This window comes from Marmota marmota, unplaced genomic scaffold (assembly GCF_001458135.2).
Source record: "Marmota marmota marmota unplaced genomic scaffold, marMar, whole genome shotgun sequence".
Taxonomy (NCBI): domain Eukaryota; kingdom Metazoa; phylum Chordata; class Mammalia; order Rodentia; family Sciuridae; genus Marmota; species Marmota marmota.
The window spans coordinates 1,693,670-1,721,152 of NW_025999895.1; the positions used below are offsets into that span (position 1 = coordinate 1,693,670).

Consider the following 27,483-nt stretch of genomic DNA (forward strand, 5'->3'; position numbering starts at 1 on the left):
GTACTGTTTGTGTTTCTCTCTCTTTTATCATTTAGTTTAGAAAAACAAGTAGAGGGTGAAATCACATACAGAAGTTCCTTTACACAACCAAAGTGACCTGGAATGATAATATGATTAAATATTCTGGCAAAATTACTTTAAGGAATTATCTGGAGTGTCTATTCTGCCCTCATTCCTTTGCTAGGGCTGGAGGTGGGAACAATGACATTGACCTTAAGACGTTATGACAAGTTAGTATATATCATATCCGTGAACATCTAATTTTTGAATAATTTAATAATAAAAATATTTAAAATATAAGCTTTTAAATAATCTCTTCTTTCCTCCTCCCGTCTTCCCTCCTTCCTGAGATCCTGCCATGCTCCAGGGCTTCCGAGGCACCTGAGTCACCTTGTCATAGATGTGAGAGTGCCGGCAGGGCCATCCAGTTGGGTGGACAGGTGCTAGGGAGGGGACAAAGATTTGCCAGTAAAGGGTGACTGGCGTGAGCCCACCAAGCCCCCTGGGATGCAGGTCAACTTGTCCTCTCAGGGGCAGGAAGGGCACGGCATGTTCAGCTGCCCACACCCCAAACTCCATAAGCAAGTGGCCACAGCCACCTTGTTCCTCCCTAGAGAGCTGCGCAAGACACACATGTGGGGGGAGGGAGGGGACCCAACTCCCAGGACCCTCCAAAAGACAAATGAGGTCAGTTCTTACTGGCATGTATGGGTCAGCCAAGACGGAAAGGAAGTACTTGTGGCCGTTGTCCTTCACGAGGTCAGCTTGGCACGACTGGAGGAGAAAGGAGACAGAGGAAGAAACGTGTGAGTGTGGCTGGGCCCCTGTTTCCCATAAGTATGGCGAGGGACGCATGGAGAGTCCTGCTCCTTGAGAGGCATTTTCCCTTGGGAACAGCTCAGGTATTGTGCATGGATACGCTTCTTGAGCCAAGGGAAAGGGGCTGGGCCCAACAAACTTTCAAAAGGGCAGCACCTGAGTGCCTCTGGGGAAGCCCTCTGCCGTTGGCTTGCTTCATCCCCCTCTGGCTTCCTATGGGATGCTCAGCCTCCATTCCCCTCTCTGCCTGTGCTCATCTTCTGCATGGTGCCTTGGGACGTGCACTCGCTGGCAGTCTTGTGTGAGCTGCACCCCTGCTTGATGTGGCCCAGTGTCTTGAATCCCACGCTCTGCATCTCTCCCTGCTGGACAGGCTGCTGTGCTTACAGCGGCTTCCGCCTCCCCAGCCCCCAACCCCCAGACCCAGTCCTGCTGGGTCATGTCCAACACTGGACACCACTTGTTTTTACAGCTTCCCGCCTGCTGAAGCTTTTCAGGGGATTTTGCTTGGACTCATAAAACACAGGGAAAGTCACGCACACCGATACAATACTTATGGATTTCATCTCACGGTCATGTTTTAACAGGAGCCTCCTAGAGGTCCAAGTCCCTGACCAAAGGCAGAGCTACTCAAAGGTAAGTGCTGGGCCAACTGCCTGGTGCACAAGCGGCTCCAGCTCTCAGGGTCACTGGAACACGTGAACACGGCCAGCTGTGGTCATTGTCTGTCACACTTTTGAGGCCTACTATGTGAGCACTGGCCTGCTCCTGGAGACAGGTGTGATCATGTCCCACTCTGCTGCTGGGAGACAAAGGAGCTGACAGCCCACGTACAGGTGACCCGAGCATGCATGACCAGAGCCACAGGAGCTGCGGGTGGGTGGTCTGCAGGAGCTAGGCTGAGGACTGGGCAGGTCTGTTTCAGGGTGGAAGCGAGAGCCGGGGAGGAAAGGGACTGAAGGGAAACGGGCCGAAGCAGCAGATCACACAGGGCCAGGAGGCGTGGAAGGGCCAGCAGGAGCTGAGGCACGAGGGACACGCAGCAGGGCCCCAGGTCCAAGGTCTCTTGCAGTGGCAACAAAGGCTGGCTGGAAGGGGCCAGACTAGAGCTGAGGCTCCCACACGAGGGCCACATCGTGGGGCTGATTCCATGAGGTGAGAGGTGCTGTAGAGGCAGGGGCAGGGGAGCCCACCTCCTGCACTACTGCCTGAAGAGATGGGGGACCATTTGGTACGGGGTTCCAGGTGGGAGCCCTGTGGTCAGCACTGGAGGTGCCTGTGAGACACAAGGGAGCCATTGAGCAGGAGGTGGACACAGACCTGAAGCTTGGAGTGGGACCAGAGTCGAGTCGCAGGGGCACTGGTGGCAGCTGAAGACCCCCAAGGGGAGGGTGTGCTACAGGGTGGAGGGCAAGAATGAGGCCTGGGGATGGAGGAGATGGGTGCCCGGGAGGAAAGAGGCTTCCTGCCGTACCAGGCACGCAGCTTCCTGGGTGATGCAGAGGAAGCAGCCTGGCTCGGAGGCTGGTTGGAGTTGGTAGCCCAACCTCCACACGGGACTGGCTGATTTGGGGGACATTCTGCAACTGCTGGTTCTTCGTAGGAATGAAATGATCATGCTTTGGACATTCAGGGGTTGAGGATAATGCCTCAGGAGGCTCCAGGCCCATGGAGCTGAGGAAGAGAGGAAAGGGGGCAGGATCTGAAACAGAACCCAGGTTGAAGGCCAGGCTCTCCTGCTTGCCAGCTAGGTTTCAGGAACCTGTGCTCAGGTGGTGCGAAGACCAAGTAACACGTAAGAGCCATGAAAACATTGTCATGTGGCACAGAGGTGAGGAATGCCATTATTCTTGGAGAGGAAGGGACCTGTGAAGCACGGACAAGATGTTAAGTGGTCAGCCTGGCATGACTGGGGGTCCAGGGTCTATGTGCAGGAAAATCCATTAGGACATTAAGGATAATGCGCCCACAGAGCGAGATGCACTTCACCAGCTCCCAGAGGCTCTGCTCTTGGGGACAGAGGGAGTGCCCCTTTTCTCAGGATCCCTTCTCAGAGGAAGAATGGCTTTGCAGGTGGAATCTGCTGGCAACTGCAGCCCAGAAGCTCTCTGCCCATCCCATTCGTCAGCATGCTGTTATAATGAGGAGTTCTCTGGGCAGCACTAAACTGATGGGGTGGGACACTGGCCTCCTTCTGCTGAGGTGGGAACTAGGCAGGCTGGAGAGGGGGCGTGGGCTCCGGCTGCTGCTTTTAACCTGAGCGGGGAAGCCAATTAAGCCTGCAGTTTTTAGGAAACAAGAGATTCCTCGCCTTAACTGAGGCTGCTGACAAGACTAAAGCGCATGGACTTGTCCTCCCTGTAAATGCCCCGCCCCAGGGCAGGAGTGAGCGGCAGATGTCCTCAGCAATGGGAAAACCTTCTGAGAAAGGAGCTGCTTTTCTGTGTGGCAACCAGAAGACTGAGAGATCAAATCAGAGCCCAACCGCGGATGTATAGCACCTTAACCACATCTTTTTTTTTTTTTTGACAGAGAGAGAGAATTTTTTTTTTTTTTTAAATATTTATTTCTTAGTTATCGGCGGACACACATCTTTGTTTGTATGTGGTGCTGAGGATCGAACCCGGGCCGCACGCATGCCAGGCGAGCGTGCTACCGCTTGAGCCACATCCCCAGTCCCGAGAGAGAATTTTTAATATTTATTTTTTTTAGTTTTCGGCGGACACAACATCTTTATTTGTATGTGGTGCTGAGGATCGAACTCAGTGCCGCGCACATGCCAGGCGACTGCACTACCGCTTGAGCCACATCCCCAGCCCCCTTAACCATGCCTTGCTGAAGAGTGATGACGCATCACTAAGGCAGAACCTACTAATTCTGAACCAGCCTCTGGAGCCAGGGAACCTGAGACGCCAGTTTCACGTGAACAGTAACTCCAGATCTGGGCCTGGTGATGATGAGGTGCCTATTAAACGTTCTCCCTTTGGATGAGGCTGTTACACGGTGGAGCAGTCAGCAGTAATGGTACTTTCAGACATCTACCTTAGTTTCAGTGCTCAGCAGGTATCATTTAATCTTGGTTTATAACACTCAAAATTCTGTGCCCCTTCCCCAGTGACACCTGCCAAAGGGGTAGGGTGCAACCTCCTATGGCCTGTTAACTCTGCCAGTGACTGACAGGTAGCAGAGAGACATAAATGGCAGGAGCAGGGGGTTAGGGAGATAATCCTATAGACCAGGCATATTGTACTAACCACCCCCACCCAATGCTTTCTTTTAAAAAGCAATTTACTTAAGGTCACTCTGGCCCTGCCTGGCTCAAGTCAATAGCACATGCTACACTTTCAGCAAAAAAATTATTATCTGTAGGAGGAATGCTGGCCCAAAGCTCCTCCTTACTGATAAGAAGAACAATGAAGGGGAGGGGGACTTCTGTGACCTTCACACAGACCACTGGCCACAGAATCTCTAAGAACAATGCATAGGCAAAGGTGACCCAGAACTGCCTTTGAATCTTTTTTGGTGTGTGCTGGGGACTGGACCCAGGGGCGCTCAAACACATCCCCAGCCCTTTTATTTTTTATTTTGAGACAGAGTCTCACTGAATTGCTCAGGGCCTTGCAAAGTTGCTGAGGCTGGCCTTGAGCTCGGGATCCTCCTCCTGAACTGCTGGGGCCACTGTGATAGGGAAAGGCCCCACCTCCATGGGCTCTGCACAGTGTGACTTGGAATGTGGTGCAATCCTGCTGTCAGTCAGAATTTGAGAGGTGAAGCTGGGTGGGACTCTCTGGAAACCTCCCCGGGGGAACTGAAGGGCACTAGTGGAAGTGGGGATGTGTCCCTGTCCTTCTGAGGACCCACTTTTCCCCTTGACTGTGTCCCTGTTCCCCCTTTCCTTTCCCTTCTAGTAGACTCCTGACTACTATTCTACATGCCTTGACTGAAACCCTTCCTGTGGACTGGCAAAAAACTGTGCTCTCAGACTCCATGGTGGCTCAGCCCCACAGATGGGTCTGGCCCTGCAGCAGTGCCAAGGGCCTCATTAAACTGAAAGGAATGCAAGGCTTCAAACTACAAGGGCAGGCGAGACAGACAGGTGCTGCGCCTTGAACAAGCACAGGTTGGTGGAGAGGGTCCGGCCCAGCCAAGGCAGGGCTCTAGCTGCCACGCGTCAGCAGGCAGCACTTCCCAGGCTCTGCCGTGCTGTCTGCGCTCTCCCGAGATCAAGCACGGCTATGACATATTAAGGCCAGAGTGAGAAGAAGTGGGAGCAGAGGAAAGAGTAGAAAAAGGAATGGTTTCTCAGCGACCCTCCCCCACCACACTGAAACCAACCCTGCTCCTTTGGGTCTCTGTGCACTAGGATTTCAGGAATTAGGACACGCAGGCAAACACGGGAGGACTGGTGGCAGCAGCTTGCGAACAGACCCAGCAAAGGAGCAAAGAGTAGGAGGAATGGGCCCTGCAGGTGACCAGGGAACCAGGGAACGCTTGTAGGCTTCCCTCCAAAGGATCTGGCAAGAGAGGCATGGGGAAAAGAGCCTGCTTCAACTCTCCTTCTTACAGAGGATGGGACAGCAGGAAACCTGGAATTGACACAGACCAACAGGCAGCCATGCCTAACGAGTGGAGCATGACGGCAGCGTGAAGACGCGGGGAGCCTGGAGCGTGGGACTCGGAACCAGGCACGGCCCCCGGGAAAGAGAGTTCACTGTTGCCCGGAGGAAGGACCTGCAGCCTACAAGGTAAGGAAGTTCCCAGCAAGAGGAGAGCCCTGCCGGGTGAGCCCCTGCGGGGCTGCGCGAGGAGCCTGGAAGACAGAGTGGCTTTGAGCTCTCAGGTCGTTAAGCCAGTGGGTCCAGCAACAGTAACAGGTGCTAGGGGTTCTGCCTACTGCTCACCAGGCTCACTGCTGGTCACAGACTCAGCAGGACACCTACCAGGAACGGAAGACACCCTCCTCCTCACCTCAGCCCCCAGGTTCCCTCTCGCCAAGCACAGACACGGACACTCCCATTTTCCAGAATTGGCCAATAACTTCAGATACTGAGAAGCCCTTTGGCTGCCCTCTCCTACGTGCCATCCAGGGTAGACATCGACGTGGAGCAAGACGACGGTGCGGCAGCTGACAGTGTGCCAAAGTCACTCCTATGTGCACAGACTTTTGTGCTTTAGGTCTGTTTTTGGACACGTTATAAGATGTGATACTTTCAAGGTTAAAAAATCAAAATGATAGAAAGGCATTGATGGAGCTTCCACTCTCCCTGGCCCTGTCTACTTCCTCTGCCACTATACATGATCAGAATTAAGTTTCCTATTTATTCCTCTAATTAAAAAAAAATATATATATTTTTTAGTATTGAGGATTGAACCCAGAGGTACTCTAACACTGGGCTACCTTCCCAGTCCTTTATGTTTTGAGACTAAGTTGGTGAGGCTGGCCTCAAACTTGGAAACCTCCTGTCTCAGCCTCCCGAGTTGCTGGGATTACCATGTAATGGTGTGCCATACCACAACTAGCAAATGTTTTTCTTTATAGAATGTAAATATGGATATATATATATATACATGGCAACCCTTTTCTTAAATAAAAGGACCTACCACATCCAGGTTCTGTGCCTTGCTTCTCTTTCTTTTTGAAATTTTAATTGGACCTGTGATGACATACTCATGGGGTGCAGTGTGGCAGTCATACCTGTTACCTGCCTTCCACAGCTGACAATGCACCCATCCTGGGAGTGTGCCACTCGGCTTATGTGATACTTCCCTCCAGATCGCCTTCTTACTTGAATGCAGTCAGGTTTGCGACTTTTCAAAGACATCTAGGTTGAGTCTCTGCTTTCATCACTTGAAGGTTAAAACAGAGTTTGTCTAGGCTGGGGCTGTAGCTCAGTGGCAGAGCGCTTGCCTAGCATGTGTGAGGCACTGGGTTCAATCTTCAGCGCCACCAAAAAATTAACAAATAAAATAAAAGCATTCTTTTTACCTGCAAATACCAAAACAAACAAAAAAAACCACCCCCAAACCAGAATTTATCTGGTGTTAGGTTTGGCCCCCCCAAAGCTCTTGTGTTAATAATGCAGGGATGTTCGGACGTAAAGATTAGATTATGAGAGCCGTGACCTACTCAGTCCAATCTAGTTTAAATGGACTGACTGGTGGTATCTGTGGGCAGGTGGGGTACAGCTGAAGGAGGTGAGTCACTGGAGTGTACCCTGGAAGGGTGCACCTTGTGGGCCCACACACAACCACCCCCAGCCCCACTGCCTTTCCAGGTTGCCATGGACTGAGCATACTCTTCTGTCATGATGTTCTGTTCTACCTTGGACCCAGGGCAATGGACCTGGCCCACCAGAGGCTAAATTACTAAAATCATGAGCTTAAAATAAACGTTTCCTCTTCTAAGTTGTTCTTGTCAGGCATTTTGGTCACAGTGAGGTAAAGGTGACTAACACAGAAATTGGTACTGAGAAGTGAGGTTGTTGCTATGACTAACCTAACCATGTGGTTCAAAATCCTTTGCAGCTGGCCTGTAGGAGCAGTTCGGAAAAGTTTGGAGATACAGGCTAGAGAGGTCTTAAAATGTAAGCAGAGCTTAATATGTGATTTTGATGGGAGCTCAAAAGACCAGAATGAGAATAGGAATGCATACGATAAAGACTGTGCTCATGAGGATTCAGAGGAAAATGAAGATTATTGGAAATTGGACTAAAGGCCATTTGTGTTATATTCTGGCAAAGAACTCTGCTACATTTTACCCATGTCCTGAGACTTTGTTTGAAGCTGAACTTAAAAGTGATGAACTCATTAACCTGGTGGAGGAAATTTCAAGGCAGCACAAGCAGTCAGTCAGTAGCATGGATTTTGCTGGTAGCAAAATCATACCCATTGCAGGCTCAAAGGGAAGAAGGAAGGATTCCTTTGAGAAGAGACTGTGGGGGTGTGCTGCTTGCACAAGGGAGCCTAGGAAATTATTTCACTGTGCTTAGCTGCCTAGGCACACAGACACCACTACATTCCTGATCCCAGGGAGCCCAAGTATTGCATAGACTGATGGCAGACCCTGGCATCTCCCACATGCTGCTGGTTCTGCAGGAAGGCAGGATGCCGGAGTTCAGGGGTCGTGGAGCACTCAAAGGAAGACCTGGGAGGCCAGGCAAAGTGTAGCAGGGTCAGAATCTCCGCGGGCTGCCCGAGTGCGCGACCCATGAAACTGTGAAGGTGGAGCCGAAGCTGGAATGGAAACCCTAGGAATTAAGCGATGCTGGTAATGTGGACTGTCTGCCACAGAACCTGCTGGCTGTGGAGAGAGCCAGGCTAAGGGAGGCCACGAGGGCCACAACCGCTAAGGCCAAAGAGGTGGGGCAGCCCCACCCCTGCAGAGCACGTCCTGCAGCCACGTGTCCTAGATGCTGTACCAGGAGTCTGCCCAGACGGGTTCAGTCTTGTTTTGGTCTCATCCCTTCTTTCTGCACCCTTATCACTGTGATTTGGAATGGGAATGTGTACTCTGTGCCACTCCATATTGCATAGACGTAACTTGCTTTTGATAAGTGCTCAAAGCCAAGAATTTATCTTGAGTCTCAGATGAGATTCTGGACTTGGACTTTGGGCAAAGCTGTGCTGGGACTACGGGACTCTTGGAGAAGGGCTAAGTGCGTTTCGCACTGTGAGATGGACATAAGCTCTTGAGGCCAGAGATGGAATGTTGTGGTTTGGATGTGAGGTGTCTCCTCAAACCTCCTACATGAATACAGAAATATTCAGAGGTGAAATGATTAGATCACAAGAGCTGTGACCTAATCAGTCCATCCTAGTTTGAATGGATTAACTGGGAGGCAACTGTGGGTGGGTGGGGCATAGCTGGAGGAGGTGAGTCACTAAGTGAATGCTGCCATTTTCGCTACTTTTCAAAGACATCTAGGCTGAGTCTTTGGTCTCCAGGATGCATCTTCTCTGTGGCCCTTCCCTATCCCGGGTTTCCTGGCTACCCAACTTTTCTCCATGCCCTTTTGCCGTGATATTTTGCCTAACCTTGGTCCCAATGGAGTTGGTCCACTGTGGACCAAATCTCTGGAATAGTAAGCTCAAAATAAATGTTCCCTCTTATAAGTTGTTCTTGTCAGGTACTTTGATCACAGCAATGAAAAAGCTAACACATCTGGGTTTTCTTCTAATACTTTCATGGCTTTGTTCTTTATATTTGAAGACACTTGCTCTCTAACTCTGGTGTTCAGGATCAGCCTCTGTGTCAGTGTTCCACTACTGTGACAGAATACCTGAGAAAATCAATATACAAGGAGGAAAGATTTATTTTGGCTCATGGTTTTATTCTGTGGTTGTTGGTTCCCTTGCTTTTTGGGCCTGTGGCAAGGCAGGATATCATGGTGGAAACAGATGGTAGAGAAAGCTACTTACCTCATGGCAGCTGGGAAGCAAAGATGGAGGAAGTGGGAAGGCTGGGGTCCCACTATCTCCTTGAGGGTGTTCCCAAAGACCTAAGACCTCCCATTAGGCCCCACCTCTTAGAGGCTCCACGACCTCCCAATGGCAAAGACTCGGGGAACAAACCTGTAACACATGGGCTTTTGGGGGAGATTTAAGATTCCGACTATAACTGCCTCCGGTTATCCTAGCTCTGCCATTGCCACCCCAGTGACCTAAGTGACATCTCCATCATGCATGTCTCACGCCTACTCAGGTCCGTGTCTGGTGCTCCACGGTGCCGTGTCCGCCTGTGGCCCAGTACCACACTGCCGCTGATTACTGAGAATTCATGGTGAATTCTGGTATCTGTCAGGACTACTTCTCCATCATTATTCTTCCTATTCAGAATATTTCTGCATTTTCTTATTTATTTCTCCACATGGAGATTAGATCATTTGTCTAGTTCCAGAAAAAAAAGTCTGCTGGTAATTTTATTGGGATTATATTAAAGTTATAAATTAACTTAGGGAACACTGACATATTTATGACATTGAACCCTTCTGTAAAGAACAGGCTATGCTTTTATTTGTTCAAGTTGATTTTTGGGTCTCTCAGGAATGTTTTAAGGTTTTTCTCACAGTGGCTTTTTTATGTCTCAGGTTAAGATTATTCCTAGATTTATGATTCTATTATAAATGGGTGTTCTCTTCCATTTTATCTTCTACCTGGTTGTTGCTTTTGATTTCTGTATATTAATTTTAAGCCTCCATCCTAGTAAGTTCTCTTATTAGTATTTAATTGATCCCATTGGGTTCTAGGCACACATTCCTGTCATTTGCAAACAGTGACAGTCTTATTGTTTTAGTTTTATGCCTTTCTTTCTCCCATCCATGGGAGGTGCTGATAATGGCAGTGTCCTCTGGCCGTCGCTCTCCTGCCACCCCGCCCCTGTGAGCTGCTGCTGGGTGGACTTGAAAGCTCTTGTGGGGAAGGAGTTCCTGATGGCTGTGTATGCATGAGAAGACACTAGATCCTTCCATCCTCCCCTCAGTAGCTTCCCTAATGTTGGACCATCCTTGTATCCCTGGACAAACCCCATTTTGTCAGGGTATATCATCTATTCGTTTGCTGCATTATTCCAAATATTTATAAGTGAATATATTATAGTTTGTTTTTTTGGTGCAATCTCTTTCAAGTTTTAACAACTGTGGTAAGAGACATACAACACTCCACCATGTTGACCACTTTCAAGCGCAGAGCTGAGTGGCAACCACAACTTCTTCCGATATAAAAGCGCACTCTGCCTGCCTCTGTGTGAGCAGCGAAGGGCGGCCTCCCCCACACAGCTCCTCCTGGGCAGTGCTGTTGGGGACAGCCCACTCAGCCCCTTCCCTCTAGGCAGGGCTCTCAGGACCTCGATTCTGCCAGAGGGAGAGAGCAGCCAGTTCCTGGAAAAGGCGCCTGAGCTGGTGCTTCCAAGGCCTCACGTCACGCCAGTCAACTACGGCTGCCCTTCCCACCAATATGACAAAGTCGGGGGGAGGGAGGTTAGACAGAGAGTTGGGGGACACGCACACAGCCCAGCCAGGCGCTCCACAAGGAAGGGCCTCCTGGGAGCCTCCACTCCCTGGCTGGAGTCAGGTGTCTGAGCTGGTGACTGAGAGTGGCCTGACAACCAGGCTGCCTTCTGCAGACTCGAGGGCGACGTAGAAGGGCACAGTCAGCCAGGGCAAGACGGTCAGTGAGGAGGTCGGGCAGGGCCAGAGCAAAAGAGCACGAAGAGGGCCTTCCAACAAGGTCAACCTCCCAGTTGACAAACGTGCTCGTGGACACAAGCGGGGACCCAATCAGACAGACACTTCTGTACTCGTACTCCTAAGTGTGGGTCCAATAGAAAAACTAAAACAAATGCATGGACAGAGAGGAGATGAGGAGAGGAGGAAATTCCAGTGGCCAAGAAAGGAACCAGCCCACACTCCCCCACTGGTCGCTGGCTCTGGCCCTTCTCCTTGGAGCAGTCTGCTACTGTCACTTTTGCAATAAACCTGCTGCCTGCGGGCGGTCTGTGTCCTGTTCTTCAGTTCTCTGCTGACCAGAGACAAGGAACCCAGCACCCCTAGATGGAAACACTCAGTGCCTAATCCGGTCAGCCTCAGGTGCCACCCCAAGTGGCTGGTGGGCAGGCAGCCATTTCCGGCTTGCTCCCTTTGATCTTCATTTCATCCAGAGACATCTGAAACAACTGCACCCTCTTGATGACACCCCCACACTCTCCAGACAGACCCAGCAGCAGCCTGGCTGTCACCAACATGCCTGTCTGCCTGGGCCTGGCCTCCTCCTGGCAGGTGGTCTACCAAGGCCGGACCCAGGGCTCGGATGGGGACCTGGCTCCGGTGGGGCGGGGTACTGCCTTCCTGGCCCACAGTTTTCCAGGGATGGCATGAGGGTGCACCTGGATCTCCCCCATCGGAGGGTTCCTGAAAAGCAGCCCCTCCCTCACGTGCAATTGCAGTTAAGAGGTGGTCACTGTGTGTGACAATGAAAACGATACTGAGAAGAGCACGCCCTGCCCGCGCAGCCTCTGACACTGCACTCTGACGACTTTCTGCATGTTGCAACTTGCAGTGGAGGATGCAAGTGGACCATCAAAGCAGCTCAGGCAGGCTAAGCCGGGATGCGGGAAGGAAGGACCACGAGGCCCTAGGGACTCTGGGCTGGAGGCTGGTACCCGAGGACTCTCCCAAGCCTTGCCTACCCTGACTGGCAGAGCTCCCGATGTTAGGGTGGAAGTCACTAACTCTGTCCAGTCACTGCTGGTTGGAAGGTGGGGGCAGAAAGGCTGATTCTATGAGGGGCAGTGAAGGAAGCAGCCACTGACCGGGGCTTCAGAGGAGGCTGAGCCGGCAGGGAGGGACGTCGTGAACCAGGCGTGCCCCGAAGACAAGCGAGCCACGCACGCTTAGAGATGAACGCCAGCACATCCCAGGGCACAGACAGCAGGAGTCAAGGGACCCCAGGGGAGAAAGCTGGCAAACACCTCCTCAGCCGGGCGCCACACCAACGCCACGTGGGCACAGCCATGTGGGCACACGCGGACCAGGGCACGTGCGAGATGGCCCTCGCCTCCAGGTCTAACCACAAGGAGAGCATTGGACACACTGCAGTGGGCAGCAGCCTACCAAATGCCCAACCTGGCCAGTGCTCCTCCAGCTTCCAGGGCCAGGCAGAAGAGCCCAAGGAGACAGGAGGACCCAGGGACTGCAGGGACTCTGGTGGGATCCTGGACATAAAGCTGAGGCAACGTGAGACCACAGCCCCGATGAGGACAGACACCAGCATGGCACGTCAGTGGCCAGGCACTACACAAGGCCAGTGGCGGGGGAACCCGGGTGTGCTACGTGGGAACTCCACGTCCTGTCTTCTCCAGGTTTCTGTGATCTAAGACTCGATGGTTTTTCAGGTTTTGTTTAGTTGCAGATGGACACCATACCTTTATTTATTTTCATGTGGTGCTGAGGACTGAACCCAGTGCCTCACATAGGCCAGGCAAGCGCGCTACCACTGAGCCCCAGCCCCAGCCCCTAAGACTGTTCTTAAAAGTTCATTCCTGTAGAAAGCATGGGAACAGGAGTCCAGGACACAACCAACAAGGAAGAGCCTGGCCCAGGAGGTGGCTCTCACAGGTGGTCACGGTCCACTGCTGAGGGCCACCAGGGCCCCGGGCTTTGCGCTGTCAGGGTGTGGTGCTGGGAAGCCAGCCTCACTGACCCCAAACACTGCCTCAAATGAGTCTGTGTGTATGTGTGAGGAGGGGGCGGAGGGGGCACAGCAGAGGGATGGGAAGAGAGAGGCTGTGGAAATGTCCGAGTGAGTGAACTGCGAGGAAGCCACCTTGCAGTGGCAACGGCAGCAATTGTGAGACAGGCAGGAGGAAGAAACCCTGCTCTTCCTGCGACTGCCTGTTACTCACTGTTTGACTCTTTCCTGGGACCAGGGAAGCCTGCACATATGGCCACGTCTCTTCCCACCCCCAAATGTGGATTCACTTCACAAACACCAGCTCAGAGTGTTTTTCCACACTCACCGACACGGTGCCCTTGGTGTTCCCTAGTGGTACTATAAATAAAACTTTATTAACTGTGACGAGGAAGGTCTGCCTGAATTGTATATTAATTGTGCCTACAAAAAAAAAAAAAAAAAAAAAAAACTCAATTAACTGGAACCCAGCTATAGCAGTCCTTAATTAACTGCCTTCCCTCCCTTAATCTTCTTAATTAGCAGAGAGAAAAATGGTAACAACAGACTGGAGGAATTTATTAAGAACCACCACCCCCATTTTCCCAGAGCATGCACTGCGACAACATGGATCTGGCCACGTTTCCTGTACTTCTCATCAAGCAGTCACGTACCCTGACGTCTCATCACATGGCCTTGAGGATAGTCGAACAAATATTGTGCCCATCGCCTCCCACCCTGCCCCTACCCTCTTTTGCACTGTGAAAACTGCACTTAGCCCGCTGCTCTGTCCAGAGATGTGCCTAAGGAAAGGGACATTCGTCACAGCCACAGAATCATTACTGCTCTCAAGAAGTCCAACGGCGATACAGCACTATTGCCGCTATCCAGCCCCCACTCCAACTCCTCCTGCTAGGCACGAGCCCTTCCCAGCTCTGGATTTGGCCTGGGTCCTATGCCAAACATCTGGCAGTGGCATTGCTCAATGGCTTCATTGAGGAGGAAGGGCTACACGAGAAGCTTATGTGCGGCCTGTGAAGCCCCAGCACAATGAGGGCAATGGATCCAGCCCTCATAAGCTACCTCTGCCTTTGGCGACCCTCCTGCCCCTCCGCAGCCTGCTCTGCCTTCTGCATGGACTTGCACAGCTGCAGCTTTCTGCCACTGGCTTCCTGTCCTCAGGGTGTCGTGCTGGGGTGAATCCTGCTTTCTTACTGCTGAGTAGGATCCCCTTAGTGGCAAACCTCCTTCACCTATTCATTCACTGGTACTTCTGGTTTTGGGCTATGAAACCTGACCATGCTGCAGGTCTCCCAGGTCTCCCGGGTGAGTGCAGCCCGTGTGTGGAGGGGCTGCACTACGGGCGAGTATGTGCTGAAAACCGCTGTCCTCAGAGGTCCCATGGGTGTGGGGGACCTGATCGGGTGCTGATGCGCACCTCTCCTGACTGGCAGTGCCCAGCATGTCTCCACGTGCATGCTGCCCACTCCTGCTGCTTCAGCGCAGCCTCTGCTCAGACCTCCTGCCCACTTTTCTTGGCATTTTTTTTTTTTTTTAGGTTCAGTTTGGGGAGTTCCTACGTGCTCTCAGGATACGTTTTTTTATTAGAGACACAATCAGCACACACTTTCCCCATCTGTGAACGCTGTGCTCATTCTCCTGATGTACACATTTTCATTTTAATGAAAACCAATTTGTTAATTTGTTCTGTAAGGACTCTTTGAGTCTTGTGAGAGATCTTTGCTTAATCCAGGGGTCATGGAAGTCTCTTCTTATATTTTTGTCTAGAAGCTGTATAGTTGTAACATTTACATTTCCTCTGTGATCCATTTTGAGTTAATTTGTATGCAATCCAAGGTATGGGCTCTAATTTATTTTGCTTGCATATGGATATACAATTGCCCTGGCACCATATAGTTGTAAAGACTGTCTTTTTTGCACTGAATTGACTTGTCTTTGCCCCTTTGTTGGAAATCTCTTATCCATGTGGACAGCTGGTCTCATGTTTTTGAGATGGGGTCTCACTCTGTTGCCCAGGCTCAAGGGAACCTCTTAATTCAGCTCCTCCCAGGAGCTAGGACTACAGTGAAGTGCCCCTGTTCCCAGGTTTGGGTGGGTCTATTTATTGACTTCCTTCTGTTCTATTATCTATCTGTCTTTCTGATGCCATTTCAGATCTGAGTCCTGGAATCTACAGCTCAGTCCTGGGTAGGCAGTTTAATCTTCCAGCTTTTCTGCTCTATTCAAAATCGTCTTGTCCTTTCCAGGTACTCTGCATCTCCATATGGACTCAGGAGCAGGACTCGTATTAATGGAATAGGTTTTCATTTACTTAGTTTTTCTTGATTCCTGTTAACAATTATTAGTGAGTTTAGTGTATAGATCCTGCGTACTTTTGTCAGACTTTATCCCTAAGTTATTTCATATTTTGATGCTATTGTAAATGTCTATTTTAAATTCAACTTCTAATTGTTCATTACTAGTATATACAAACAAAACTGATATTTGTAAATAGATCTTGGAACTGCCAAACACACTAAACCTATTTATTAGCTGCAGTGTCTTTTTAAAATAGATTTGAACAAATTTTCTACATAGATCATGTTCTTGGAAAATAAAGGTAGTCACGTGTCTTCTTTTCCAATCTGTGTCATTTATTCTCGCCTTACTGTGCTACCAAGAAATCCCAGTACAACAGCTGGGCATAGTAGCTTCACGGGTGACAAGGCCAACCTGGGCCTTTTAGCAAAATCTTGTCTCAAAATAAAAACTAAGAAGGGCTGGGGCTGTGGCTCAGGGGTGAGCTCTCCTAGGTAGCAAACACAGCAGAAGCTGGACCGACAGAAGGCGCGGGGCAGGGCTGCAGGATGTGGCAAGGGCAGAGCCCCTGGGCTGGTGCTGTGGCTGCAGGTTCCTGGCAGGTGCTGTCGGGAGGGTCCCTCAGGTCCCTCCCACTGCTGGTGTGGCTTCTTGCTTCTTTAAATTGGAGGTGGATCTCACATCTGGTAGCTGGTTCTCTGCTCTCGTCAGTATGGCCATGGCACCAGTGTGCTCCTGCGGCCAGTCTCACAGGTCAAGCTGCACTCTTCCCATTAGCTGCTGCCTGTGCCTGAGGGGCTCTGTGGAGAGGCTGCGCTCTATGCTGCGAGAGCATGCGTGTCTGCAGCTCTAATATCTCTGATGTTTGGTATCAAGGCAACGCTGACGGAATGACACGGGATGGGGTGTCGTGCCATCCACGTCTCCTCCTTAATGTCTTAAGAGTTCCCAGGGACACCAAATGGTTGTGCAGTTGTCTTTGTAGGAAAGTTTTAAATTACAAATTCGATTTCTTTAACAGACATTACAAATTCGATTTCTATTCAGATTTGTCTCTTCTTAAGGAGTGGAGTGTGTCCAGGCGTGTGTCTGAGTCGTGGTGTCAAAGTTACAGGCTGCTCCAGAGCTTTGCTGTCCGTGGTGTCTGCTCCCATCCTCTTAATGCCTCTGGGCCTATCAGGGTTGCACCGTCATTCCAGACACAGGGAATCTGTGTCTCCTGTCTGTTTCCCTCGCAGGTGTGGCTCATCAATCTTATTGATCTGTTTGAAGACTGGCTTTAGTTGAACTGATTCTCTACGCTGCTTCTGTTTCCTTTCACACTGATTTCTATCCTGGTCTTGATTACTTTCTTCCTCCTGCTCCTTTGGGTGTTCTCTTTCTCTTACTAAAGTCTTAGCAAGCTGGGGCCACGGCTCGACTCTCCCCATGATGTGTGTGAGTAGCCCTAACACCTCCCCTCTCAACCCTTATCAGCTGTACCCACACATTTTGGTATGTTGAATTTTTAATCTCATTCAATGAAAATAAAGCATTTAAGAAGTTTCCCTCATGATTGTTTCTCTGAAAAATGTTAATATTTTCTTGATTTTATATCTTAATATAAAAGGTATATGTATTTAAACATTTTGATTACATGTCCATAATCTTAAGTCACACATTACATGTAATAACAGATTATTATTCTAATGTGCTATGGGTATGCACTCATATTTACAATTTCCATAGTTACTTGTGTAAAACTCACCTTCACTTCATCTCTCCCACGGACCATCATGCCTGCCCTCTGGTCTAGCGGCCTTCCCCCCCACCAACGCCACACCTGGCTGCAGAGCGCACCGAGTCTGACTTGTCCGACTTGGTGGGGAGCGCGCTGTGGCCCCCCAGCCCATGTGGCTGCCGTGCGGTGCTCTGCTCAGGGAAGGTCGACGGAGCCCGCTCTCCGTGCTGGTCTGTCTCCTACTTCCTCCTTCCAGGGCTGAGGTACTATAACTATGAATTCCCTCGTCCCCCTGCTGTCCTGCCAGTCCTGCCGCAGTATCCAGGCGCCCTTGCTACTGGGGGAACACGCACTGTGATCCCAATGGACGGGCTCCTTTTCACCCTGAAATGCCCTTGGCCATCGCAGGGCACTGCGGCCCTCCTGAGCCTAGTGGTGGAGGACAAGAGCTGTCCCACCCCTTACTTTTAACTCACTTGCGTCTCTTTACTTAACTGCTGTGTGAAAGTGCGCTTTCGGTGGGCAGCGTACAGCTTTTCCGCCCTGTCCTTTCAGTGACGGTCCCTCGACTTCTCCACCAAGGCTGCTCGTGTGACAGCCTCACACCTACCCTCTTACTTCTCTCAGGTGCCACGTCTAGTCTTGTTCTCCCCCTCTTCCTTCCTTCTCTGGTGTGAGTTCACGGGCAGGACTTCGAATCCTCTCCCTCACTGCCAGCTGGTTCTTCCTCAGCTCTGGTAGGAGCAAGATCACGGCTGAATCTTTTTCTTTGTAAAGGAACTAGGTGCCCTGCACAGGAGCAAGTGCTGTTCCACTGAGCTGCCCCCAGCCTAGACTCCATTCCTAACTCTCAAAACTTGCCTCCAGGTGACATCAGACCACCAAGTAAAAGAACCAAGTAAAAAGCTGAAAGACAGGACCCCTTTGTCCCCTCTCCTCCTAACCTTCTGCTGTTACAGTTATAAACTGCACAGTGCTCTGCTGTTACTGTTGTTCAATCAATCATGTCTTAAAGGGCTCTGTCCAACCTGGCAGTAGTGTAGGTCTTCAGTGAAAATTTTGCTCTGTCTATATATTTTATTTAAAAATCTTTTTTTAGAGGGGAGAGAGTATTGGGATTGAACCCAGGGTGCTCCACTAGTGAGCCACGTGACTCGATGACCTTCAGCCCTTTTTGTTTTGAGACAGCGTCTTGCTAAGTTGCTGAGGCTGGCTCTGAACCTGTCCTCCTCCTGCCTTAGCCTCCCGGGTCACTGTGATTGCAGGTGTGTGCCACTGCACCCAGCTAAAAGTCTGTTTTTCTCCATCTTTGAAAGATACTTTCACTGGTACAGAACTGTAGGTTGACAGTTCTTCCTTTCAGTGCTTCAAAGATGTTGCTCCAGGGCTGGGACATAGCTCAGCTGGTAGAGCGCTTGCCTTGCATGCACAAGGCCCTGAGTTCAATCCCCAGCACCAAAAAACAAAACAAAAAAAGATGTTGCTCCCCCATGGGTTTTTCCATTGATTCTGGTAGAAATCTGTTGATGTCCTTATCTTTATCCCCCCACTTTCTTTACTGACTGCTTTTTGGGTTTTTAAATTTAACACCAGCTATGAAGTATATGATGCAGTTCTCTTCACGTTTCCTGGGTTCGTGGTTTACTGAGCTTCCCGGACCTGTGGGCTAACAGTTTTCCTCAAATTTGAAAAACCCTTAGCCTGCCTCTCTCCCTCCTCTCTCTTTTCTGGGATTGAGCCCGGGCTGCTCTACTGCCAGGCCACGTGTCCAGCCATTACTTCTTTCAGCACTGCTTCTGACTGTGTCACATCTCCGGCGGTTTCCTCGTGACTCGATGACGTGCCTCGGATTCTCAACTCTCTTCTCACCATGCTTCTATTTGGGTGGTTTTTACTGATAACTTTCTCCTGTGACATGCCATCCATTGTTGACCCTGAGGGGTTTGTCCCTCACGTCACAGACTGCCATTTCCATGTCTACGAGTGAGCTGGGTGCTTTCTATAGCTCTGTCACAAGCCTTTTGAATATGCACAGCAGACATGCAACGACATCTGGAAGTTCTTGCCTGCCAAGCCCAACACCGGCAGCTGGGGACATGATGGCACGCTAACTCCCTGCTCCTCATTATGGAACTGCTTCTTGACTCCCCCTGTCTGGTGGTGAGACACGAAGCAGGGAGTGACTTTGGAAGACACTCTGGGATAGGATTCCTTGGAGAATTCAGGGCTTGGAAGAGGCTCTCCTTGCCCCGGGCCTCACTGTGTCAGATCAGTGTCTACCAATACATGCTGCCCCACTGACCAAAGAGTGTGTGGTTCTGTCCAGCCTGTTCCTCTTCCTCAGGGCCTCTTTGCTTCTTCCCACAGCCACTTCTGGAGGACCTAGATACTTGCCACCCACAGCATGAGTTCTCTAAGAGCCTTGAGCAAGATGGTGGACAGCAGCCCTCAGACACCAGTCGGTCCAGCCTGCAGGGGCCTGAGCTTCTCAGACTCCCAGAGTATGCCAGGGGGACTGGCTGGCTCCAGCACAGGGCTTGCTCAGAACACTGGGGTCTGACAGCCTCCTTGACCTCACATGCCTCCAATTCACATGAGAGCAAACTCAAGTCACTCGGGGGCCACTGAACTTGGCAGGGAGAACTGAGCAGGCCAGCTACACAGCCCTGCCAGAGGTGAGAAGAGGAGAAGCAACTGCTGAAATCCACACTGAACTTTAATCTCTGGGGACTATGACCAGGGCAATTACCAAGAAGAAGGACGACACTCAGTTTCAAACAGAAACGTTTCAAAAGGCCCCTCAGTGGGAAATCACTATTACATGAGCAGGTGCAACAGCTGGTGAACACATCAGTTTGCACGCTGGGCTTGGAGCCTACAGGCACTGCAAAACATAGCAGGGAGGGTGTTTCTGGCTGCGCCATGGGCAGCATGGTGCACAGGATAATTCCTTCAGCAGCTGTCGACAAGAACCACCAGCCCTGCTCCTTCAGAGAAGCATTGTGGCCTGAGCTGGCGGCCAGCTCTGTCCATGAGCCCATGCAAGCCACATGGGAATGAGAGGCAATTTCAGACTCCATTCCCTGCACACTGTGACAGGACAGTCAGTTGCAAACCCGGGGACAACACAACTGTAAAGCGCAGTTACGACAGGCCACCTGTCTTCAGACGCAGACACAGACACTCCCAAAATGACAAAGATATAGCCTCCTTCTAGGCACTAACAGGTACTAGAGACTGGTAATCATGGGAATCAAAGCTGGCTTAAATGTTGCATGCCGCACTGGCAGGCCTGGAGGTGGGCCAAGCTCAGTGTCCTCAGCCACATGTCGCTATCACAGTGGGGGCCTTTTCTGCCCTCCTCTCTCCCTGGGCTTTGCTCCATGGTGGGCTCTTTGCTTCACGTACCCAGCAGCCTTCCCACGTGGTATCAGGGCCAGGTAACAAGTAATGGTGCCAATAAATTTCTAAAAGTGCCAACACAGAAGACAAAGATAAGGGGGTAGGAAAGAAACAGCTCCAACACAATGTCCCGAGGAAAGCCCTCTGTTTGCGTGACGGGGCTCTTCTGTGAATGTGAAAGGAGGGCCGGGGGAATGATCAGAAAGGACAGCTCCATAACAGAGTTGGGCTGTTCCCTGAAGGTCCCTATTGGCTGTCACTCAAGAACAGCTTCCCATGGTGATGGTGGTGGAAACCTGGCTGCAGGAGCGGTGTGAGCATCACAGCCAGGACCCAGGTGGAGGGCGGCTCAGTGGGAGAGAAAGGCCTGCTGGAGCAAATGGGGCGACGGGCTCAAGTCCAGTGCTCGACTCCTAAGCCCAGTGTTGTTGCCCATCTCCTAAAGCATTGGAAGTTAGTTTAATGAACATGAAGGTAAATATTTTGTTGAAACACAAGATTCTATTTATTATGTAAATATTCACTATTCTGGTTATTATAGAACAAACAGAAGCACTCACTGGTCAGAGCCAGGCAAACAGCATGGGGCCCAGCAACAGTCAGGGTGGAATCAAGTTCAAGCTGGCATCAGGGGTTCAGAAGACCAGAGCCTTGCAGGACGCAGTGCCACAGCTCCAATACAGCAGGGCCAGAGTCCTGGGGGGAGGGGGTGGGGTGGCACACTTAGCCCAGAAAATAAGAGACCCTACAGCTGGAGGAGAGGCACAGGCTGCGTGTTTCAGGCAGCATGATGGTCTACATAGAAGTCCAAGAGACCCTACAGGTAAATAATTAGAACTATCAAGAGTCCAACAGAGTTTCTGTGTAAGATCAATAAAGAAACACTAGTAAAGGTCCTGCCCCAGCCCCAAGCAGACATGCAGTGAAGGCAGCACTTGCAGCAGAAGCAGGGGTTCCTGACTGTCCACCTGTCAAGCCCCTCAGCACAGCCTCAGCAGGGGTCAGCCCAGCTCTGGGTCTCCAGGCACACCTGTATGAGAGGAGGGTCTGAGCAGGTGCCAAGGGGCCCCCAGGGCCAGGCTGGACTCCAGTCCAGAGGCTTGTTGGTGGGGCTCAAGGAGTGGGGCAGGCTAGTGGCTCTGCTGGCGCCACTGCACAGGACCCTCAAGAAGAAAGCCCAGGTGGAGGGACTGGGCTTGGAGTGGTTGCTGATTTATTCTGCTGCCTCTAGTGCTTGGAGAACAGGGTGCAGCAGGCACAGCTGAGCCCAGTCCAAGGCCACAGGTGGCCTGAGGGTGATTCTGGTGGAGCACAGGCAGGTCCTAGCCACCAAGAGGGAGGGGACCAAGAGGGATGCTGGGTCTTGGCTTTGGTGACTAGAGGGCAAATGGAATGAGGCAGACGGGCAGATGGGCAGGTCAGAGCCAGGTACACACCTGCCTGAGAGGAGGGGCTGAGCAGGTGCCAAGGGGTCCACGGAGAGCAAGAAGGGGACCTGAGAAGGAGGCAGGAGACACACGGTGTTGCAGGGTTCTCTACTCCCTTCTGCTCTGCCTCCCAGGAAAGGCAAGGACCTTCTGGGCTACAAGACCACGACCTCTCCACCCATCTGAGCTGGTGCTTCTGCGTTCTCCCCTTCCCACCTCCACACGAAGCCTCAGGGCCAAGCTCAGCCACTGGTCATGCGCAGCCTTGGGCCTCGGGGCCTCTCCTGTGAGTGCCTGCTTATCCATGACTACGCCACAAGTGCCCACTTGCTCCATGGGGCTGAGGCAGGAACGCTTTCAGCTGGAAGTCCTACTGCAGGTGTCACCCACACACAGCCACACGCAGAGGCCACTGAGGTCCAGCTGGGAATGTGGACCTGGTTCTTCAACTGGACACTGTTTGGACTACTGCTTTGAACACACATTAAAGAGCAAAGCCAGAGCACGCTATCCGCCTCCCAGCAGCTCCCCTCGCCACGTACACCAGCCCGCCCGCGCCCACCATGGCCACTGTTCAGCAGCTGGAAGGAAGGTGGCGCCTGGTGGACAGCAAAGGCTTTGATGACTACATGAAAGAACTAGGAGTGGGACTGACTATGAGGAAAATGGGCGCAATGGCCAAACCAGATTGTATCCTCACTCTTGACGGCCAGAAGCTCAACATAAAAACTGAAAGCACTTTGAAAACAACACAGTTTTCTTGTACCCTGGGAGAGAAGTTTGAAGAAACTACAGCTGATGGCAGAAAAACTCAGACGGTCTGCAGCTTTGTTGATGATGCATTGGTTCAGCATCAGGAATGGGATGGGAAGGAAAGCACAATAACAAGAAAATTGAAAGATGGGAAGTTAGTGGTGGAGTGTGTCATGAATAATGTTACCTGTACTCGAGTCTATGAGAAAGTAGAATAAAAACTCCATCATCACTTTGGACAGGAATTAGCTGAAAGAATGAAGAAGCTCAGTTCAATGAGCCAATCTCCAGACTCTTTTTTTTTTTCATTACTGTGTTCAATTATCTCTATCACAAACATTTTACATGCAACTATTTCAAAGTGTTAGTTTAACTAAGATCATCCCTTTGGTTAGTAAATAAATGTGTTTGTGCTAAAAAAAAAAAAAAAAAAAAAAGAGCAAAGCCAGCCGCCTTGTCCGCCCCCATAGCCCCTCGGGCCAGCCAACCTCAGCCCGATTCCACTCTCCCGCAGGCTCTGTGCCATGGCAGCTCCAGCCTGACTCAGAACCCCATGCTGCCTGGAAGGCAGACGGCCAGCACGGAGGCTGCTTCCGGGACGTCTTTGTCCCTCAAACCCTGCAGAGGGTGACACCCCTCCCGTGCCCAGCACACCTGTCACTCTGGAACCTCCTGGATGCCAAGGCCCTCCCACCTTTCTCCTCTCCATGCCTGTGCTTCTTTCTTGGCTCCCCAGGACAGCAGCTCAGCCTCAGAACCTGCACGCACAATCCCTTCCAGGGCCTCACGGCTACCACCAATGGAATCCCAACCCTCCACAGCCTCTTTCCTAGACAGCCTTCGCCCGCAGGCTGCTACTGGGGTCTGAATGAGCTGCTGCCTCTGCCACGCTGGCTCCAGCCCCAACAGCGGCCCAGGGCCACCTGGCCACCCTCACACCCTTCGGGACAGAGCTGCCCTCCCCTTCCATCTCTACATAGCAATCGACTCTACACTGAGGCCAGGCAGTTTTTTTTCAACCAGGACTTGGTTTTTATGGGTTTTTTTGTTCCCAAATCGTCAGTCCCCACAGCCTGGTAACACAGCAGACCCGTCACTCCAGCTGCAGGCTTCCTCCTGTCTCCAGCCTGTCGCTGCCAGAGCTCCTGTCCGTCGCAGTCCCGTGCTGGAGCTGACTCTCCATCCTCCGGCCCTCTGCCTCCTCGCACCCCTCAGTCTATCCTACATGCCCTTGAAATTGGTTGAAATTGGTACATGTGCAGCCCCACCCATAGGATCACTCAGCCCTCCTCCTTCTGAAACCTCCTGTGTGATGTGACTTGATCCACAGGACTGAGCCTATGGGACAGCAGACCTCTGTGTCACCTACAGATTGGCATGGAGTTCTGAGTAAGGGGCCCTGGCCAGGTCTCTGTGGAGAGAACAAGAGACCGCCCGGCCAGCAAGAATGAGGAACAGGGACAATGTGAAGAGAGCAGAGGAAGGCAGCTGCAAGTGGAGAAGGGCCCTCGACGGGGACCTCTGCCAGGACCACGCTGAGAGCCGTGGTAGCAGCTGGGGCCTCGGCCAGCACTTGTACGTTGAAGTGGAAAAGAGCCCTGGTGGGACAGGCTGCTAAGGCCGGTGAGGTGCACCCAGCTTTCATCAGGGGCACAGAGAATGGCCTTGAGGACAGGTGGGGGTGGGAGGACAAAGCACAGGTGCTAAGGGAAGCAGGACAGGTAAGCTGATGGCGGGGGTGACAGAGACCAGCTGCTAGGTGCCATGTAGGGTAGGACGTGGGACAGGAAGTGCAGCAGGAGGGCCAGCCCCAGCCCAGGCTCATTGGCCACTGTCATTCAGGGTGAGTGGCCTGGGGTCCATACTCAGGGCCTTGTTTCCATGCCCACCAAAGGACAGACAGAAGTCACTCACGCTGTCCACGGCGAGGATCTTGGCCCAGATGAAGACGAGCAGTGGCCGCAGCTCTCGGGCTGAGCTCTGGAGCAGCTTCAGTACGTATGGGAAGATGCCCACTGACAGGGCCTGGGGCGGGAAGGACAGTTGGTGAGGCCCTGCCTGACTTCATGGGCTACAGCCCTGGGACAATACCTCAGCACACGGGCCAATGCGACAGAAACAAAAGACCTCACTTAAAGCCTACCTCACCTGTAGGTAGACCCGTCTCTGATTTTATTCCTAGAAGGTGTCAGTACTTCTAGCCTTGACCAGGACTGACCTAGAGACGGCCATCTCCAGGGAGCAACGTGCTGGAAGAGTGCACACTTAGTTATTCTTCCTACTGGTAGACTCCCTCTCTCCTCCTCCGTGGCGGCTGACTGATGACACTGTATTGGCAGTACCCAATTAGGGAAAGCCCTGAAGTGGACCTCAGCAGGCAGCCTGGTGTGCCCGCCCAGTGCCCTGGCTCCCTCTGCCCACCTGCTCCCCTCTTGCAGTGCTCTCAAGCAGGCCGGACACAACACGGCTGCACTTGTGAGCACTCAGTATGTCACTCAAAATGCACAGCTGCTCTTTAATAATGTGCAACACCCAGTGTTTATTTATTTATTTCTTTTGCAGTGCTGGGATCAAATGCAGTGCCTTGTGCGTTCTAGGCAAGTGCTCTACCACTGAGCTACATCCTCGGGCCAGTTCAATTTCTAATTGTTCACTGAATATAAATTTTCAAACTTCAACTTTTAAAATTTTATTTGCAAACAGAACCAAATAAGATCTACGTACATATTGCAAATGTCTCCTAGGTCCCTGTTTCGGGTACTGGGGAACCCAGGAGCACTTTAGCACTGAGCTATATCTGCAACCCTTTTTATTTTGGGATAGGCCCTAAATTTCCCAGGCTAGCCATGAACTTGCAATCCTCCTGCCTCAGCCTGAGGAATCTCTGGTATTACAAGTGTGTGCCACGGTGCCCAACTTGGGTGATAGGTCTCTTGAATCTCTCTTCATTACATATTTTTAAATTTGTTCTTTTTAGTATACATGTTGAATCTCTTTTAATGTAAAAATTTCCCCAATTTTCCTTGTGATATATTTGTTGAAAAAGAAAACCAAAAACAGATCATTTCTTAATTCTATTCATGCCAATCTCTTCTGCTTTAAATGGCCATTTCTACTCTGCTATAGAATGAGTAACCAGAAAAGCACTTCAGAACTGTGCCTAAAATAATATGAAAAGGCAGTGATGAGCATTCAGAGACTTCCTGAGAGGGATGCGTGCGGCTCTGTGGCTCCCTGCCTCTTGGCAATGGCAGGCAGGCCTCCTGAGAAGTGCCCCGCCAGCAACACTTCCTCCCTCAGCACTGAGTCTAACATCAGATGGGAACAAGGGCAAAGCAGAAACAAAAGACCCAACATGGTGCTGCTAAAAGCTGTGCAGGAACGGGAGGTGGTCTCCAAGGCCTCGGGATTTCCTGGACATCCCGCAGAGGACATGCACTCTAAATCATGTGGCTGGGGCACCTTCCAGAACACTGGCTAAGTTCAGACTGTCACGTGGAAGCTGATCTCCACCCTCCCCCAGCCCTGGGCCCAAGGAAGGCAGTCAGCACGCACCAGGCTTACCGCCCAGGGACCCAAGTCCAAAAATCTTCCCAGCAAGTCCAAGGCTCTCAGCCGATGCACTTGACTTAGCAGCACCTGGAAAGATAAGAACAGAAGGGCATCACGGCAAGACTGTTCCATTGTTTCCCCGGAAGCCTCTGCCTCTGACTGTGGCTCCGAGCAGGAGCCTGACTGTCTTTCCATCTGTCTGCTGGTTCCTTCTGTCCTCCACAATTCACACTCCTAGGTTAAGAAAACACTCTCTATTTCTTCTTCATGGGTGAAATATGCTCACTGTAGAAAATAGCAGAACACTTCAACTGCACTTGAAAAGGTAACTCAGTGGTGGCACTGTGGTTTATCAACCGCTAAACATTTGTCTTAGACCCACACACATCCCTGACTGATCCCAAACTGGATAACACGTTATATATATCTATATCCATGTCTCTTCCTTAAACTGAACACACTGTGGTCATGGCTCCACAGCCCTGGACATGACTTGCCAAGTCATTCGGAACAGAAGCACAGCATTTCGTTTATATGAACGAACGTGAGCTTCTAAAAATGATTTCCCACTGCTAGATATTTAAATTATCATAAAATGTTGTTATAAATGATGCTGTGATGAATCTCCTAACCAGCACGACTCTGCACACCCACAAGAGCTTCTCCCCTAGGATAAACTTAAGAAGCAAAATGACACTGTCAAAGCTTCTGTACTTGTGTCACCAAACCACTTGCCAGGGGGGCCATCTGCCCTCCACACAAGCAGTACCACCTCATGGGGCTGTGGCCCTGGGAAGGCACTTGACCTCAGAGACCAATTTGGCAATTTATGAAACAAGGACAACACAACACCCTCCCACAAGGGCCTCATGAAACTAAGTGATTAAAGCTGAGGCTAACCCAAATTATTATTATTGCTATTACTCTAAGACAATATGGTAGGTGAAACTGTCCTTTGAAGCTGAAATTTTTCACAACTAGTAAAATTACTTTCATAGGTTATTTTTCTAGTAAAGCAGTCATGCATACCTTTATTTTTCTATTTATTTTTTTTAAAGTTGTAGATGGATGCAATACCTTTATTTTATTTATTTATTTTTATGTGGTGCTGGGGATTGAACCCAGTGCCTTACACATGCTATGAAAGCACTCTACCATTGAGCCATAACTGCAGTCCTAAATGTTTGACTTTTTCCTAGTGATAAACAGTTCTTAGTAAATGAAAAGAGAGTGCCCTTTGCCATCTATTTTGTATGTGTTTTCTGTTATATTAAAGTTTTACTTTTCTCTCTCTCTCTCTCTCTTTTTTTTTTTTTTTTTTTTTTTTTT

The 27,483-nt window shown here is 50.8% G+C and overlaps 2 protein-coding genes across 4 annotated transcripts in view; one reads left to right on the forward strand and one right to left on the reverse strand.

The window, feature by feature from the left end:
- The window catches only part of Rptor (regulatory associated protein of MTOR complex 1), a 341,575-nt gene that overhangs the window by 54,095 nt on the left and 259,997 nt on the right, over window positions 1–27,483 (reverse strand). For all 3 annotated transcript variants that reach the window (XM_048797491.1, XM_015504082.2, XM_048797493.1), the window contains 3 exons: window positions 26,158–26,241; window positions 24,517–24,627; window positions 700–774 (listed from right to left, as the gene is read on the reverse strand). In XM_048797491.1, the coding sequence (XP_048653448.1) occupies window positions 700–774; window positions 24,517–24,627; window positions 26,158–26,241 (270 nt within the window). The remainder of the gene's footprint in view (window positions 1–699; window positions 775–24,516; window positions 24,628–26,157; window positions 26,242–27,483) is intronic.
- Window positions 22,345–23,019, forward strand: LOC107157715 (fatty acid-binding protein 5-like). Its single transcript, XM_048797499.1, has one exon. It carries the CDS (start codon window positions 22,413–22,415, stop codon window positions 22,818–22,820), a length of 408 nt encoding a protein of 135 aa, XP_048653456.1. The 5' UTR covers window positions 22,345–22,412; the 3' UTR covers window positions 22,821–23,019.